The 13566-nt window shown below is 35.7% G+C and overlaps 1 protein-coding gene across 1 annotated transcript; it reads right to left on the minus strand.

Moving 5' to 3' along the window:
* Window positions 1-2202: 2202 nt before the first annotated feature.
* LOC103445449 (transcription elongation factor SPT6 homolog) lies at window positions 2203-9970 on the minus strand. The gene is made up of 14 exons (XM_029109239.2): window positions 9644-9970; window positions 9443-9556; window positions 9137-9263; window positions 8919-8991; window positions 8697-8796; window positions 8223-8599; window positions 7952-8137; window positions 7242-7865; window positions 6385-7164; window positions 5140-5287; window positions 3857-5055; window positions 3434-3643; window positions 2850-3345; window positions 2203-2749 (listed from the first exon to the last, which is right to left on the minus strand). The coding sequence occupies exons 1-14, from the start codon at window positions 9672-9674 to the stop codon at window positions 2526-2528; spliced, it is 4689 nt and encodes a 1562-aa protein (XP_028965072.2). The 5' UTR covers window positions 9675-9970; the 3' UTR covers window positions 2203-2525.
* Between the last annotated feature and the right edge of the window lie 3596 nt (window positions 9971-13566).

Genomic DNA, 13566 nt, shown 5'->3' on the forward strand with positions numbered 1-13566 from the left:
AAGTTGTGCCACATGTTTTATTTTGCTCACCACCATTTAGTGTGGTGTATGCTTACCACCCTATTTATCACTGTTAGATAAGTTTGAATTTTCAAGATTCGTGTAGTGGATAAGCACAAATCTCAAAATTTAAACTCATCTAACGGTGATAAATAGGGTGGTGAGCAAAAATGCACTCTTTATTCAATGCGTTTTTTAAATAACAAAAAATTTACCGGTGATAGTTTATAAGACAATTGTCACTTATGTCTCTCCATGAGACTTTTCCGTCAAATTAATTCAATTGCAGAATATATACAGGTCTCACAATTAGTCCATAAACTTTCAAGTCATTTAAGATTTAATTTGGTCCCTAAGCTATTTGATACCAAAACCAAACACATATTTATAATTAAGCATGCCGGTCCTGTTGGAAAAATTAGACCCCTAATTTCTATATTAAATCACATACAAAATTAAGAAATAATTCATTCAATTATTTATCAAAATTAATGCACGCACATGAGTAACCAATGTTAAATGAAAGTGACATAATGGATTAGAAAAATCTAAAAATTCGGCTGAGGCAAGTGTTAGACACTCTATCCTTAATTAAGACAAGTTTACGCCCCACTACGGTGCTTATGGTTGATCGGCGCTTGTCTCTCAAGATACAATGACCATGTCTTTGTAATAATAGCACTCCAAATCACAAGACTCCATGAGCCATGATGTGTTGAATACTCTATCACATAAACTCAATGTAGACTCTAATTTAGTGCAATATATGTATGATTAAAAGTTATTAAGTGATTGTAGGCGCTACTCTATTTATAGAATTTGAGATGCTTCTCTAGAAAGCATGTGACTATTTATGAAGAGTCAAAAGTTGCAATTCTTCATTTGAATAAACATGTATTTTCACCAAAAGGCATCATTTTTAATTTCCATTCAATTATAAATTTAATATAATAATAATATTATTAAAATTTTCAACAGGTCCCATGTCCATACCACATCATCAAACCAACAGAGTTTGAAGTGAACTGGAGAGCGAGACAGGCATGCACCATTTGCATGACATTTTTTTTGTCAATTTAATTTACGTATGGAAGTTCTTGGACCAATTCTAAAATCTTCTCTTCATATTATAGGCCTTGCTTCCACTTTTATTAATTTTTTTTTATTGAAAGAATCTACAAACCATTTTTTATATATGTAAAACACTTTTTGAAAAGCACTCCAAACTTTTTATGTCTAAAGTTTTGACTCATAAACCATTTTGTTTGACAGAATTTCTGACAAAGTCAGAGGTTTGTATGAGAATAGAGAGAGACAAGAGAGAATAAGGCGGAGAAAAGAGGGTCAAGTAAAAGAGTTGTGAATTTGAAATTTTATTTAATTTTATTCTTTAATTAGTGGGATCCATGGCAGAAGCAGAATTTTACGTGAAAATGAGCTTTACATAAATATTTTAAAAAATAGATAGTATTTACAAGAGAGTATAATACATGCTTTGATTAGTGAGTTAATTAATTTTTTTGAGGCCTAAATGCTTTTTTTTCATGTTGAAATTAACCTTCCATTATCAAGCCAATATAGAGACTAATTAATCAAATATAAAGAGGATTAAGAGAAATTAACCTTCCAATATCAAGTCTATGAAATATGCTAGGGAAATCATATTTTGGAGACCACATAATGTGACAGTTGATGATTAGATTTCTTCTTTAATGATTTAAAGAAGCAGTCTAACCATTAACCGCAATATTATCACGTGGTCTCAAAATATGACTCAAATAAATAGTCTCTCTAGCATAACTCAAATTAATATAGAATAAGTTGGGAATTTTCAAACAAAAAATGAGATGAATGGATTAGGAATTTAGGGAACAAAATATATGATATTTTAAAAACTTGGTAAAAATTTAAAGAGAACAAAGATATTTACAGACTTTAATATCTTTGTGGGTTGGGAATTTGGATGGCAAAATATATGAATTTTCAAGAAAGGGAGGAGGAAAAGGTCAAAGTTTATTTTCTTCAATTGGCAATATAAAATAATATCTTTTTATAAAATTAAACTAGACTTCAGATTTTAAATTTAAGAGATTGATTTCTCTATAAAATAAGATGCTAATTTAAGTTTGAGGATGAGTGGTGCTGGGAGTTTTTTTATTTTTATTTTTGAAAAAACGATATTATCTACATTAAAGGGAGGGGTAGTTTCACAATGAGTTAACAATAATGTGGTTCAAACTCACCTTTAGCAATAATCAAACATAAAACCTCTAACTTACAAATGAAATGAATACCACTAGATCGCATTATTAATTTACACAGCTCTAATACCTCTTTCCCAATTTGAAATTTAACGTTAAAAAAAAAAATTAAATTGTTCAACAAATTGGACCTCGAGCAGTAAGTAGTATTCTAGTTAGCTAAAAAATCTTTAGTTTAACTTGCATGGCAGTAACCACCGGAATTATGCAATGGTCGATCAAGAGAATAATATAAAGCACTGCGCATCCCATCGTCAATGCTCGTTATCTGAACCTTCTTCGTTTTGGGTCAGAATCCCAGCCTGAAGCCCTAGGATCAACAACATCTCCATATGCACCACCACTTCCTTGACCCCATCCATCATTGCTCTTGCCACCCCAGCCACTGCCACTGCCACTTCCACCGGCACCCCAGCCACCTGGGAAAGCTTCCCTTCCCGGTGAGTTTTGAACCTTTGCACCCGGAAAGTTGCCCATATCATTTCGGCCTGGAAGAAGTTGCAAACCAAATAAGGTATTTCTCAATGTGTACTTAATTGAACTGCAAGCAAAACAAACAGATTCAAATCCATGTTGTATAAGCTTCACCTGTTCGTGAACTCGATGTAGATGATCGATCCCTGCCAGAAGTCTGGCTTCTCCGCCCACCATCATTGGTTGAACCACCCCCACCACTGCCCACGGATGCCCCTGAAGAACCCCGAGTTGCAGGGCTTCGCATTGGCACAATAGCAGCAACTGATCTAATTGGTGGCCCTAACTCTTGCGGAGGGTCATTGACATGGCGTTGAAAATACTCTACAAGCTGATCAATTTTCTTAAACATCCGTTTTCTGAACTTGAATCCCTTTGGATACATTCCAACTAACTCGTGGTGTGGATTTGAACTCCGAATATAGGTCAGAATTATCGTGCCTGGATATTCATGTGATACCCCAAAGCTATAAACTATCCGCGCGGGATTCTCCAATTTCTCAATCTTCAAAAGAGCATCAACCTCTGCCTTTGTTCCCCTCCTGAACTTTCGATAATTTAGCATTGCCTTCAACTGAGCCACTAATGGATCAACATAACGATCCACCACCTGGATGTTAAGTTATAAACTGAAAAAGTAAGTAATAGGACTAATACAGTACAACTCTCTGATAACACATTGTGTTTAAAATACAAACCTCGTCCAAATCCTCAAAAGTGTCCTCCCCAATGGTCAGGGTCTTTCCAATACGGAGTATGCTCGTAATGTCCTTCTTTTCCTTTCCACCTTCAACTATGTCTTTATGAGCATAAACTCCATCATAAATCTTGAGGGTTAAGGATAAATGAGAAGGCCCACGGGAACTAGGACGAAAAATGCTTTCCCCAGGATCCTTATCAGACAATAACTGTTAGACATAACAGATGACAGCGTAAGAAATGGTTCGGGGATAATATAAATGTGTGTCTACGTAACTCAAGCATTCAATAACAAAAATAAAGATGAAGATACCATAAAAATCTTAATATCAATTCAACCTTAACCTGCATAACACAAGCGGTTACTAATCAGAACTAAACTATCCTACATAATTCAAATTAACAGCCAAGTTAAAACATACCCTCATCGATTCATCTGCAGATATATTCTGGAAGCGAGGATGAACGATCATCCTTGGATTGAAATTCTTCTTTTCCAGCTGCATACTCTTCTGAGCTTTTTCTTGCTCACTCTGTAGACTTTTCCAGTCTTCTTGGTAATAGGTATCAAGATTCTGAATGTGAGATCGGTCATTTCTAATCTCACTCTCTCTATAAGCTAGGAACACCCGGTAACTTTTCTTTTGAATTGATTTGATCTTGCAAGTGAGAATATCACCCTCATTCAGTCTATCAGACAAGTCAGAAATACCCCTCCAATCATCTGGATGATAGTCTTCTTTCATAAGAATACCAGTCAATCCACATTCAAGAGCAAGTTGTGCACGATCAGCTTGCACCCTGCGAACTGTGACCTGCACAATTTTTCCTTCGGCAAGGGTATCCTCCGTTTCACCTGTAATCATGTAGAATTCTTCATCCTGGGTTGGTTCTTCATATTTTTTACGCCAGTCCTGAAAACCCTGTATTAATTCTCTCCTTATATCATACAATGTAATTATCTTTTTCTCACACCGTTTGCTTTTAGCATATTCTTCAACATCGATGTTCTTTAGATATTTAGGATGCTCCCTGACGAACCCCACCACATCATCATCATCATTGCGACCTTCCACACCATAAACATCTTTCGCCAATTGTTCTGCAAGTTGATAAGATTCCGGATTGATTCTGGTATCATCCAGCAGATCAATATCGGTGTAGCTGCTACCAGCCGACCCACTCAGCCGAACACGCAGGAAACCACAAGCATTAATAAAAACCCTATTATCAAGCCCGTATTTTCTCTTTAACTTGTCCTTTAGTGTTGGTGGATTTGACGTGTCCTTTGACATGTCCTTTCGTGTATATACTGCTTCACCAAAGCCTACCAACATCTTCTGCAACGAGGCTGCCTTTCTAGGTCCGAGTCCAGAAATGAATTGAAGTGGTGCAAATAACCATTCGTGGCTTATAGCCAAATTTAGGTCAATGCCTACCTGGTTTGTAACATCTACCATGACCTGTTCAACCACCTCATACTTCTCATCTGGGGTGAGAAAGTGCTCAAGAGCGCAGATTTTCCAAGATAAGATCTCTCGTCCTGGTCCACAAAGCGTGGCAACCATGGCCAACGGATTTTGAAGATAACGCCCAAGAGCCACAGCCTTCTTGACAATGCCTGATAACATAGAAGAAATCAAAATCAGCCATAAGACATCTTCATAAACACAAAACTCAAAAGATCGGAAACATAAATATATACCTGACTGCAGCTGCATTGGTAGCTGATCAGATGAAATCCGAGAATTTTCATATAGGCGAGCCAAAGATTCATCCCCATGTACAATGCTTAGGCCATCCATATCAGCCCCAACATCTCTTGGATGCTCCTCCACCATCTTATAAATTATCTGATAAATGCAAGGGAGAAAAATAAGCATCACATAAACCAGATACGGATTTGATATATATATGATATGAGCAGTGTATTAAAAGTGTGAGGCGTGGGCGAGGCGTCCAAGGGATAGTCCGGCCTAGGCATGAGGCGTGAGGTGTGAGGTGAAGCCTCACGGACCTAATTTTTTAATATATACACTAAGCGTACATATATATTTTATTAAAAAAAAAATTATTAACCAATAATCACTTTGAGCACACACATATATTATAAATATATATACACACATATATAGACATAATATATATATATATAAAATAAAGGATGAAAAGTACAATAAACACATATATACAATGCACGCAGACAACATACACATCCATTATATAAAAAATAAAAATTAGAAAAAGGCAGAGAGACGATAGTGTAAGGAAGAGGTATGAGGCAGTTAAAACCCTACCCAAAATTTGGGTTTGGGAGTTAAAAAAAAAAAAGCCCTGAGGTGTGCCTTTCCGCTGCCTAGGCGGCTCCGACAAAGCCTTACGCCCACTCCCTCAAAACAGAGGCGGCAACCCTCAAGCCCAGCCTCAGAGGACACCTAGACGCACCCTGATGCGAGCCTCTTAAAACATTGGTTATGAGGTACATATATACTCGATACAGATTAAGAAAATACATGTACAGAACCAGATAAAAATGAAAAACAACATAAGAAAGTGCATTTCTTCATTTCGTATCTGATTATTTGTACTAAGATTAATCTTCCAACTGAATAATCTTCTTCTATAGAAGATACAACTTCCATCAGAAGAAAGATAAACCACAAAAAAGGATGGTAAAGAATCCTTTGAATTTTAACTGCTAAGATGAACAAGGCATTCAGAGAAAAGGCTGGTGATAATTTTTCTAAAATTGCTTCATTATTTCCTCCTCTCCTCCCCAAAAAAACGTTAATTAAATAAATACACCATCACAAGAAAAGCTATATAAGAAGAGAAAGAAATATTAGCTATATAAGAAGAGAAAGAAATATTACATTCCACTACTCCTAGAGAAAAAGAATCGTAATACACACAAACCAGTGAACAAAATGATTACTATAATAACACTCACCTCATAGATATCGTCCTTCAGGCGAGTACAAGACAAGTTAACACCCCCTAGGACGACGACGTGTGGTTGATGATCAATCATGAACTTCAAAATGCGTTCTTGTTCATCCTTTTTACGCTTCTCGTCATTAGCATTGAGGAAGCGTAAAGAGAGGGCCCCGGCATAAAGTACATCTAGCACCTCCCCAGATGAATCTAACATCACAAAAGTGGTTGCTGGGTTACCAGGTCCCCAAAAGCAAGCCATGACCTTCGGTGCAGCTTCATTGTTTGAGCTACCATCATTTTCCTTCCGTTGATAAGGTCCCACAGAGACTTGATTCCACAAAGCATTTCCGTATTCCACACGTAACCAGTGTTTTGCTCTACTAGTCAATAAGGATCTTGCTTCTTTCTCAATTGAAGGTAGAAGGAAATTAAAAAGTGCATCCTGCAATATCAGCTTCCGCTGCTCATTCCACAGTTGTGCAGATTTACTAACACCATCACTAAGATAGTACTCATTAAAGTCGCTGATCAACTTATTTAGTCTGTCTTCCGGCAGCTGAATAGTAACTTGAAGAAGCTTCTCCTCTTCAGCCTTCTGGATAAGCAGCCATTGCGCGCCCTCGAATCTATTTAATGGCTTTCTTTTCAGCCACTTCACCCCTGCAAACTGATGAGAAGCATCTATTGCAACATTTCCTTCAAGTGTTGGGTTTGTTGATATCTCAGTTATATCCAAGTAATTGCTTCGAACATACTTCCTGACACATGGCTCCCAACTTATCTCAACAGCTGCCTGAAAGAAGCCAGAAAGAAACATCAAAATACTTACAACCTAAAATTTCTATGAAATTTTCTATGAACAATGCATACCATATGCCTAGCTCCTTTGAGCACGGCTTGAGGTGTATCGAACATTGCACATGTAAAGGTGGAAGCCATCTCCTCTGGTGTCTCCTTAGCATCCTCCAACTCATCCATTCTCATATTTTCTAGTGATAATTGCAGTCCAAATTGCTCAGAGCTGTAGCCGAACTTTCTTGCAGCATGCCACAGGCCAGCCTTGATGCAGATACTATAAAGTGATTTCCTCTTCGGCCTCTTATATTGTCCTGCATCCACACCTCCCTCGCCTGGAGGAAAATGCAAGTTAAACTTGGCATCAGCATCATCAACTTCTCTCTCTGATTTTGCAGCCTCAAGTGACTTCATAACTGATTCAAAAAGCTGCTGATTCAATGTGAGTCTGGTCTCCTCAGATATACATTGAGATTCTACCTCAAACCGCTTCTTGTAGTATGATTTCAATGCACTTTTTCGCTTCTGAAGCAGCAGCCATTTTCTGTCCAAGTCCTGAATCGTCCAAAGTAATCTGTGCCACTTTAGCTCAGGTTTGTTCTTATTTTTGTCCTGGTTTTCGTCTTCCAATTCAAGGTGTTTGGGATCTTTCAATAAGCTTAGACACTCCTCTTTCCGATACATAGCAATAAAGGGAATCTGAAAACAAGGAGAGAATGACCATCCCATAGAATAAATATCAGATAAATGAACAGAAGTGCTTCAAAATTAATGACAATACTAACATCGAACATTTGCACATGGTGCAACTCCAAAAAATTTCTGATGTCATCCCTGCTTATAGATTTCCCCAAGTCTGTCATGCCATAGAAGGGTATTATACCACTCGTAAGTTGATCATATATCCAGGTACTCTCATCATCTATACGTTTTGCATTCAGTGGAGGAGAACCAGTGCATGTCTCATATATCTGTACAAAATAAATAGAGTCATGGTTTGGGACAAGAAATTTGCGATTTGTAGCATATATAGTCATGAAGGGCAAACTAAAGAACCTGAATTCTTTCCGGAATATCAAGCGCCTGAATCTGTTCATCCTTGTCTGTCATATACTTTTCAGAAAGAACACTGGGTTCAAACTGATCTTTAATCCTCATATTCCTCCATTCCCCGGAATCCAAACCTTGCTTTCGAAGTTCTATCAGTTGTTGAGGATCACCAAATATATCATGTGCTTCCTGCAAAGAAGATGATGGGACTTCTGGTGCCTTTGTAGATTTTCTTCTCTTAACCTTCCCTTGTCTCACTGGAGATCCAGTCACATCAAACTCTTCATCATCGACAATAAAGTCTGCCATATCATCTTCACCAACATCTCCATCGGCTTCTGCTTCTGGTTCCTCCTCTTCTGCAATGTCCTCAAGCGGATAACCTGTAGGATTATAGTGTAAAATCAACAAGAAAAAAGATCAGATTCATATATTGATTATTCTACAAGTCAAGTTCTACATATGTAGAGATAGGCATACCTTCTTCACCATCAAATAAAGATTGCTCAATCGTCTTCCCATCAGATACCCCCTCAGAGTTCCTCTGAGCTTTTTTCAGTCGCTTAAATTTCCCCTGAGACTGTTTGGACAGAAAAAGAAAATCCATATCACGAACAACTTTAGAAGAACTAAATGAATTAGTTTCAAATGCAACTGAAACAATAAAGAGATGTAGACTATGTCCAGAACCAGAACCAGAACCTTTCTGCGGAAGGCATACACATTATTGTCCTCCAGGAGATCATAGTCATCGTCATCAAGGACATACTCCTCCCTAGAAAATTAGACACGGAAAGAATTATACAAAAGAATTATAACTAGCCTTCTGTTCAATTGCTACAAGATTTTTAAAAGAGAAAAAGAAATGGGAAAACTCGGGAGAGAGATAATTGCTCCGATTCAGGGTACTGAACATTCACCTTTTCTTTTTTTTCTTCTTCTTCTGTCTTTCTTCTTCATCACTGTCCGCTCTCCCTTCTTCCTCCTCCTCTTCATCCTCGACATCATCCACTAGAAAATCATCCTTCTCATATTCATCCAGACCTTCTGCAAAGAGTGCACTCGATAATTAATCACACGAGTCAAATTTCATTAATAATAGCGAATAAAATAAACGAGGAAAACTAAACAAAGGTTGAAGCACATTGCACACAAGAAAGAAGAATTCAAAGATAAATAAAATGTCCAAAATTGCGAATTCAAGAAGAAACAATTGAAGCCCGTACCGCCCTCCTCCTCTTCATCTTCCACGTCGTCACCGTCACCGCCACCGTCAGAGTCATCCACTGCAACGTCGTCAACAAGCGACCTGTCCTCGTCCTCTCCATGAATCATCTCATCTGAAAGCATTGAGCAAGCTTGATTAGGGTTAGGGTTTTCAGCATATTTTATGCGAAATGAGAGAAATAAAGATACATTGCACTAACCTTCCTCGTCGGAGACAACACCTTTGCCCATCGGATTTGCTGAAACAAGAAACACTCTCTTTCTCTCTCCTTCTTCTTCTTCTTTGCAAAACCCTAAATTACAAACTGGAAATTGTAATATGCTTCTCCATTTATAAGCATTCGCGGCTCTCCCGCTCTCTCTCTCTCCAAATTAACGCGTGAGGATCAAGTCAGCGAAAAGCGCACGAGTGGTCCCGCTTTGATCTTCTGCTTTACGCCCGATCAGCAGCCTGCAGTAACGCAGCCCTCCATCTCCATGCAGAAGAGCACGTCCACTTGTTTCTCCTATTGTCGTCTTACCGTAGTGCTCCAAGCACAAAGTTTTATATCTCCCCGATTGAATAAAGTAGGGTTAATTTTGTTTAGAATCCCCTACATCTTTCTAATACTTTTTAGATCAAACATTGGTTCCATTTTAAGATTTGATTAAGACGCCTTAAACAATAGCCGCGTCAGCGTTTTTATATTTACTTAAATTATATGTCATTATTTTATTTTTTAAATTAAAATGCTAATTATTGAATTCCAAATATATCCTTTTAGGCTGATATTTCTTTGTATGTGACCTTTATTTTAGGAAGTAGTTTATGGTTTGTTGAATTTGATGAGAACGTGGATTTCTCTCCCACGTTTGATTTTGTGATCTCCCATCTTTGAATCTTGAATGGGTTTATCCAATTCAATTAATGGTTGTTTTCACATTTTTATCTTGTTATCATTTGAGATAATTAGACATATATGTGATATGCTATTTACTCTTTGTTTTCGGCAGCTTAATGCTGGTACGTTCTGCTATTTAATTACTCTCTGTTTTCGGCGGCTTAATGTTGTTACGTTGAGCAGATTTCATCAAGATTCTTTACTGCTTCAGGTTTTATCAAGAGGCTGGTACGCTGATCCATCTTCTTAGTCTTTTAGTAGTTTATGTGAATACATAATTGCTCCAAATTATTACTTCATAAAGAAAAGCTACGTTCTTTGCCTACTAAAGCTATGATAATTTGCAAATTTTAATTTGTGGAGAGGGTTTTTTATTCGGCAATTTTTTGGGGGACATATTTTTTGAATTTTGAAGTTTAAAGATAAAGATGATATGTACTTCATTAGTTTTCCAAATTGCAAATAAAAATGATATGTATCCCATTAATTTTCAGGTTTTGTTTCTATTTGGAATGGCGTTGGAAACGTTGGAATCCCTCATAGCGTTGGAACGTTGGAAAAAGAAAAAAGAAAAAATGGCAAAAATGTTGGAGGTATTGCAGTCCTATTAGATTAGGAATGTGATTGTATAAATGTAGATATGAGAATGTATCTTATATTCCTATTAGGAGTAGATTACCTATTAAATGTTGTAATCCTAAAGGGAAAGGTTTTACCCTTCCTACTACTATATAAATAAAGGCACAATGGGGTGGAATAGAACAGACCCACAATTACACATCTCTCTTCTTCTTCTCCATTGCCGCACTTTTCTCTGCCTCCATAATTATTCAGTAAATTATACCTACAACAGGAGGAAGTCAAAGAGCAAAAATTGCCGAGTTGTTTGTGATAAACCAAAGAAGCCTGAATCAACTATGCTTGCTGCTGCAGTATAATCTTGCTGTGATATTGTTGTTGCTGTTTAGTTCAGCATGGACAAGGAGTTCTAGACTTATATTGAATTGTAATTTGTGTATGTCTTGTATATTAATTAGTTCATATCCCACAAGGATTAGGAGTATACAAAAATCTGTTCTTCATTGTATCTTTCAGTTTGTTCTTTGATCTTTTTTTTTTTGTTGAAAATAAATATAAACGTACTGATAATATATATATATATATAAACAATACCAAATACGTACCAAGAAGATATATAATGTAACATACCAAATATATACCATGAAGAAATATATGTACCAAATATATTTTTTTTTAAATAAATATAAACGTACCAAACACATACAAAAAAGAATACAAACATACTAAATATGTACCAAAAAGAATACAAACATACCAAATACATACAAAAAAGAATACAAACATACCAAATATGTACCATGAGGAAATTTCCTTACTTCTATTCAGCTTTATTTTTCAGATTTCTTCATTTTTTTTTCATTTGTATTTAGTAAACATGCCCTTAATTACGTGGAACCAAGAAATAGGACCAACAATCAATCCACAATACAGTAAAACTCCTAACAAGTCATAAAGTTGGGACCAAAACAATTTCATAACTCTAAACATCATTAATGAATCTTGTATTTCCTAAATAGGATTCCTGAGGATTACAATATAGAAATACCAAAGTTTCATGCCAAGAAGCTGTAAACATGTTTGAGAAGTTAGAAACATTTTGACTTCAACAAGAAAGTGTCCTTATTGATGAAGTATTATGTAGTTGCAAGCTCAAAGACATGACATCAACTTTGAAGATTAAAGTATTGTCCCAAACAATTTTTAGGAATTTTTTATTTTTTTTATACAAACAATATTATCCACACTAAGAGGGTGCATAGGGGAGTGGGGAAGTTAGAAACATTTTGACTTCAACAAGAAAGTGTCCTTATTGATGAAGTATTATGTAGTTGCAAGCTCAAAGACATGACATCAACTCTGAAGACTAAAGTATTGTCCCAAACAATTTTTAGGAATTTTTTATTTTTTTTATACAAACAATATTATCCACACTAAGAGGGTGCATAGGGGAGTGGGCTGAGCCTTACACTGGGTTAGCTATAATAATGTGATTCAAATTCGCTTTTGGCTTCGACCAAAAAAAAAAAAAAAAACAATCATCGCTTTTGGCGAGAATTGAACCTAAGACCTCTCGCTTACAAATGAAGAGAATACCACTAGACCTTAGTACTAAGTGACAATTATTACTTTTTGAGAAATATTTTAGTTCATCTTAAACTTTTACTAGTTATATTGCACACTTTTTGTACTCATTGACAATTATTACTATGTAGTAGTGTGTTTTCTTAAGATGGGGATCAAGAAAAATTATCTTTTTTTTTTTTGTCAAATGATAGATTTTATTAGATTAGCCACCGATAAGATTTGAACTCATTTCGTCATGCAAAAGCTCAACAGCTTTCCACCACTGTGGTATGTGGAGTTTATTCCTATACATAGAGCTAGTTTGGTATTGCTGTGCTTTTTAAAAAACTGTTTCTGATGTGCTGTGAGAATAAACAACTATAAAATAAAGTTGTTAAGTGTTTGGTAAACCTTTTTTTGTTTGTAAAAGTGATTTTAATAATAATAAATAAAAAAATAGTGTCTGAGTGTTTGGTAAACTTTTATATAAATTGTTTTGAATACGTTAAATGACTAAAAATAATATAGTATTTAATGTGATATAATAAATGTCAAATAATGTAGGGGCAAATATTGTAATTTTGTAAAACATGTGAGGTATACTTGCCATTTGAAAAGTTCATTAAATGAGCATTAATTACTATGCTTTGAAAAAAAAAAACACTTTTTTTAGAAGCATGTACTGCTTATGCTTTTCTACATTTTTCTACTTTCATTGACAACAATTTTTTTTTTAAAAAACATTTTTTTGTTTTACCAAACACATTTAATGTTCTAATTTTTTTAATAAGCTATTTTTTTTTAAAACACTACAATCCCAAACCAACCCATAAGCGGTCTCGAGTTGGAACCATAACTTTTTATTACTTTAAAAAGGTTATTTCTTTATAAAGTATCACTTTAAAGAGGTTTTATTGTATTATTTTTCGTGGAAGTTAATGGCAAGAACTAATGATGGGTACTGGGTAAAATGTTCTCCAGAAGGTTCTATTAATTTTTCTGTCTCGTTTATGCAGTTTTGTATGAGTTGAAAGTATTTTTCGGTCTTTGACAAAAAAAAAAGTATTTTTTCGGTCACATGAGTACATTTATATTAT

Source organism: Malus domestica, chromosome 10 (genome assembly GCF_042453785.1).
Source record: "Malus domestica chromosome 10, GDT2T_hap1".
Classification (NCBI taxonomy): Eukaryota; Viridiplantae; Streptophyta; class Magnoliopsida; order Rosales; family Rosaceae; genus Malus; species Malus domestica.

What these genes read in the sequence shown, in the direction of transcription:
- LOC103445449 (XM_029109239.2), bottom strand. Translation starts at nt 9,674, where the DNA reads ATGGGCAAAGGTGTTGTCTCCGACGAGGAAG. An exon ending in AAGAAGAAAAAAAAGAAAAG is followed by an intron (nt 8,992 to 9,136) that starts GTGAATGTTCAG and finishes CTAATTTTCTAG; the next exon opens with GGAGGAGTATGTCCTTGATG. An exon ending in ATATTCCGGAAAGAATTCAG is followed by an intron (nt 8,138 to 8,222) that starts GTTCTTTAGTTT and finishes TATTTTGTACAG; the next exon opens with ATATATGAGACATGCACTGG.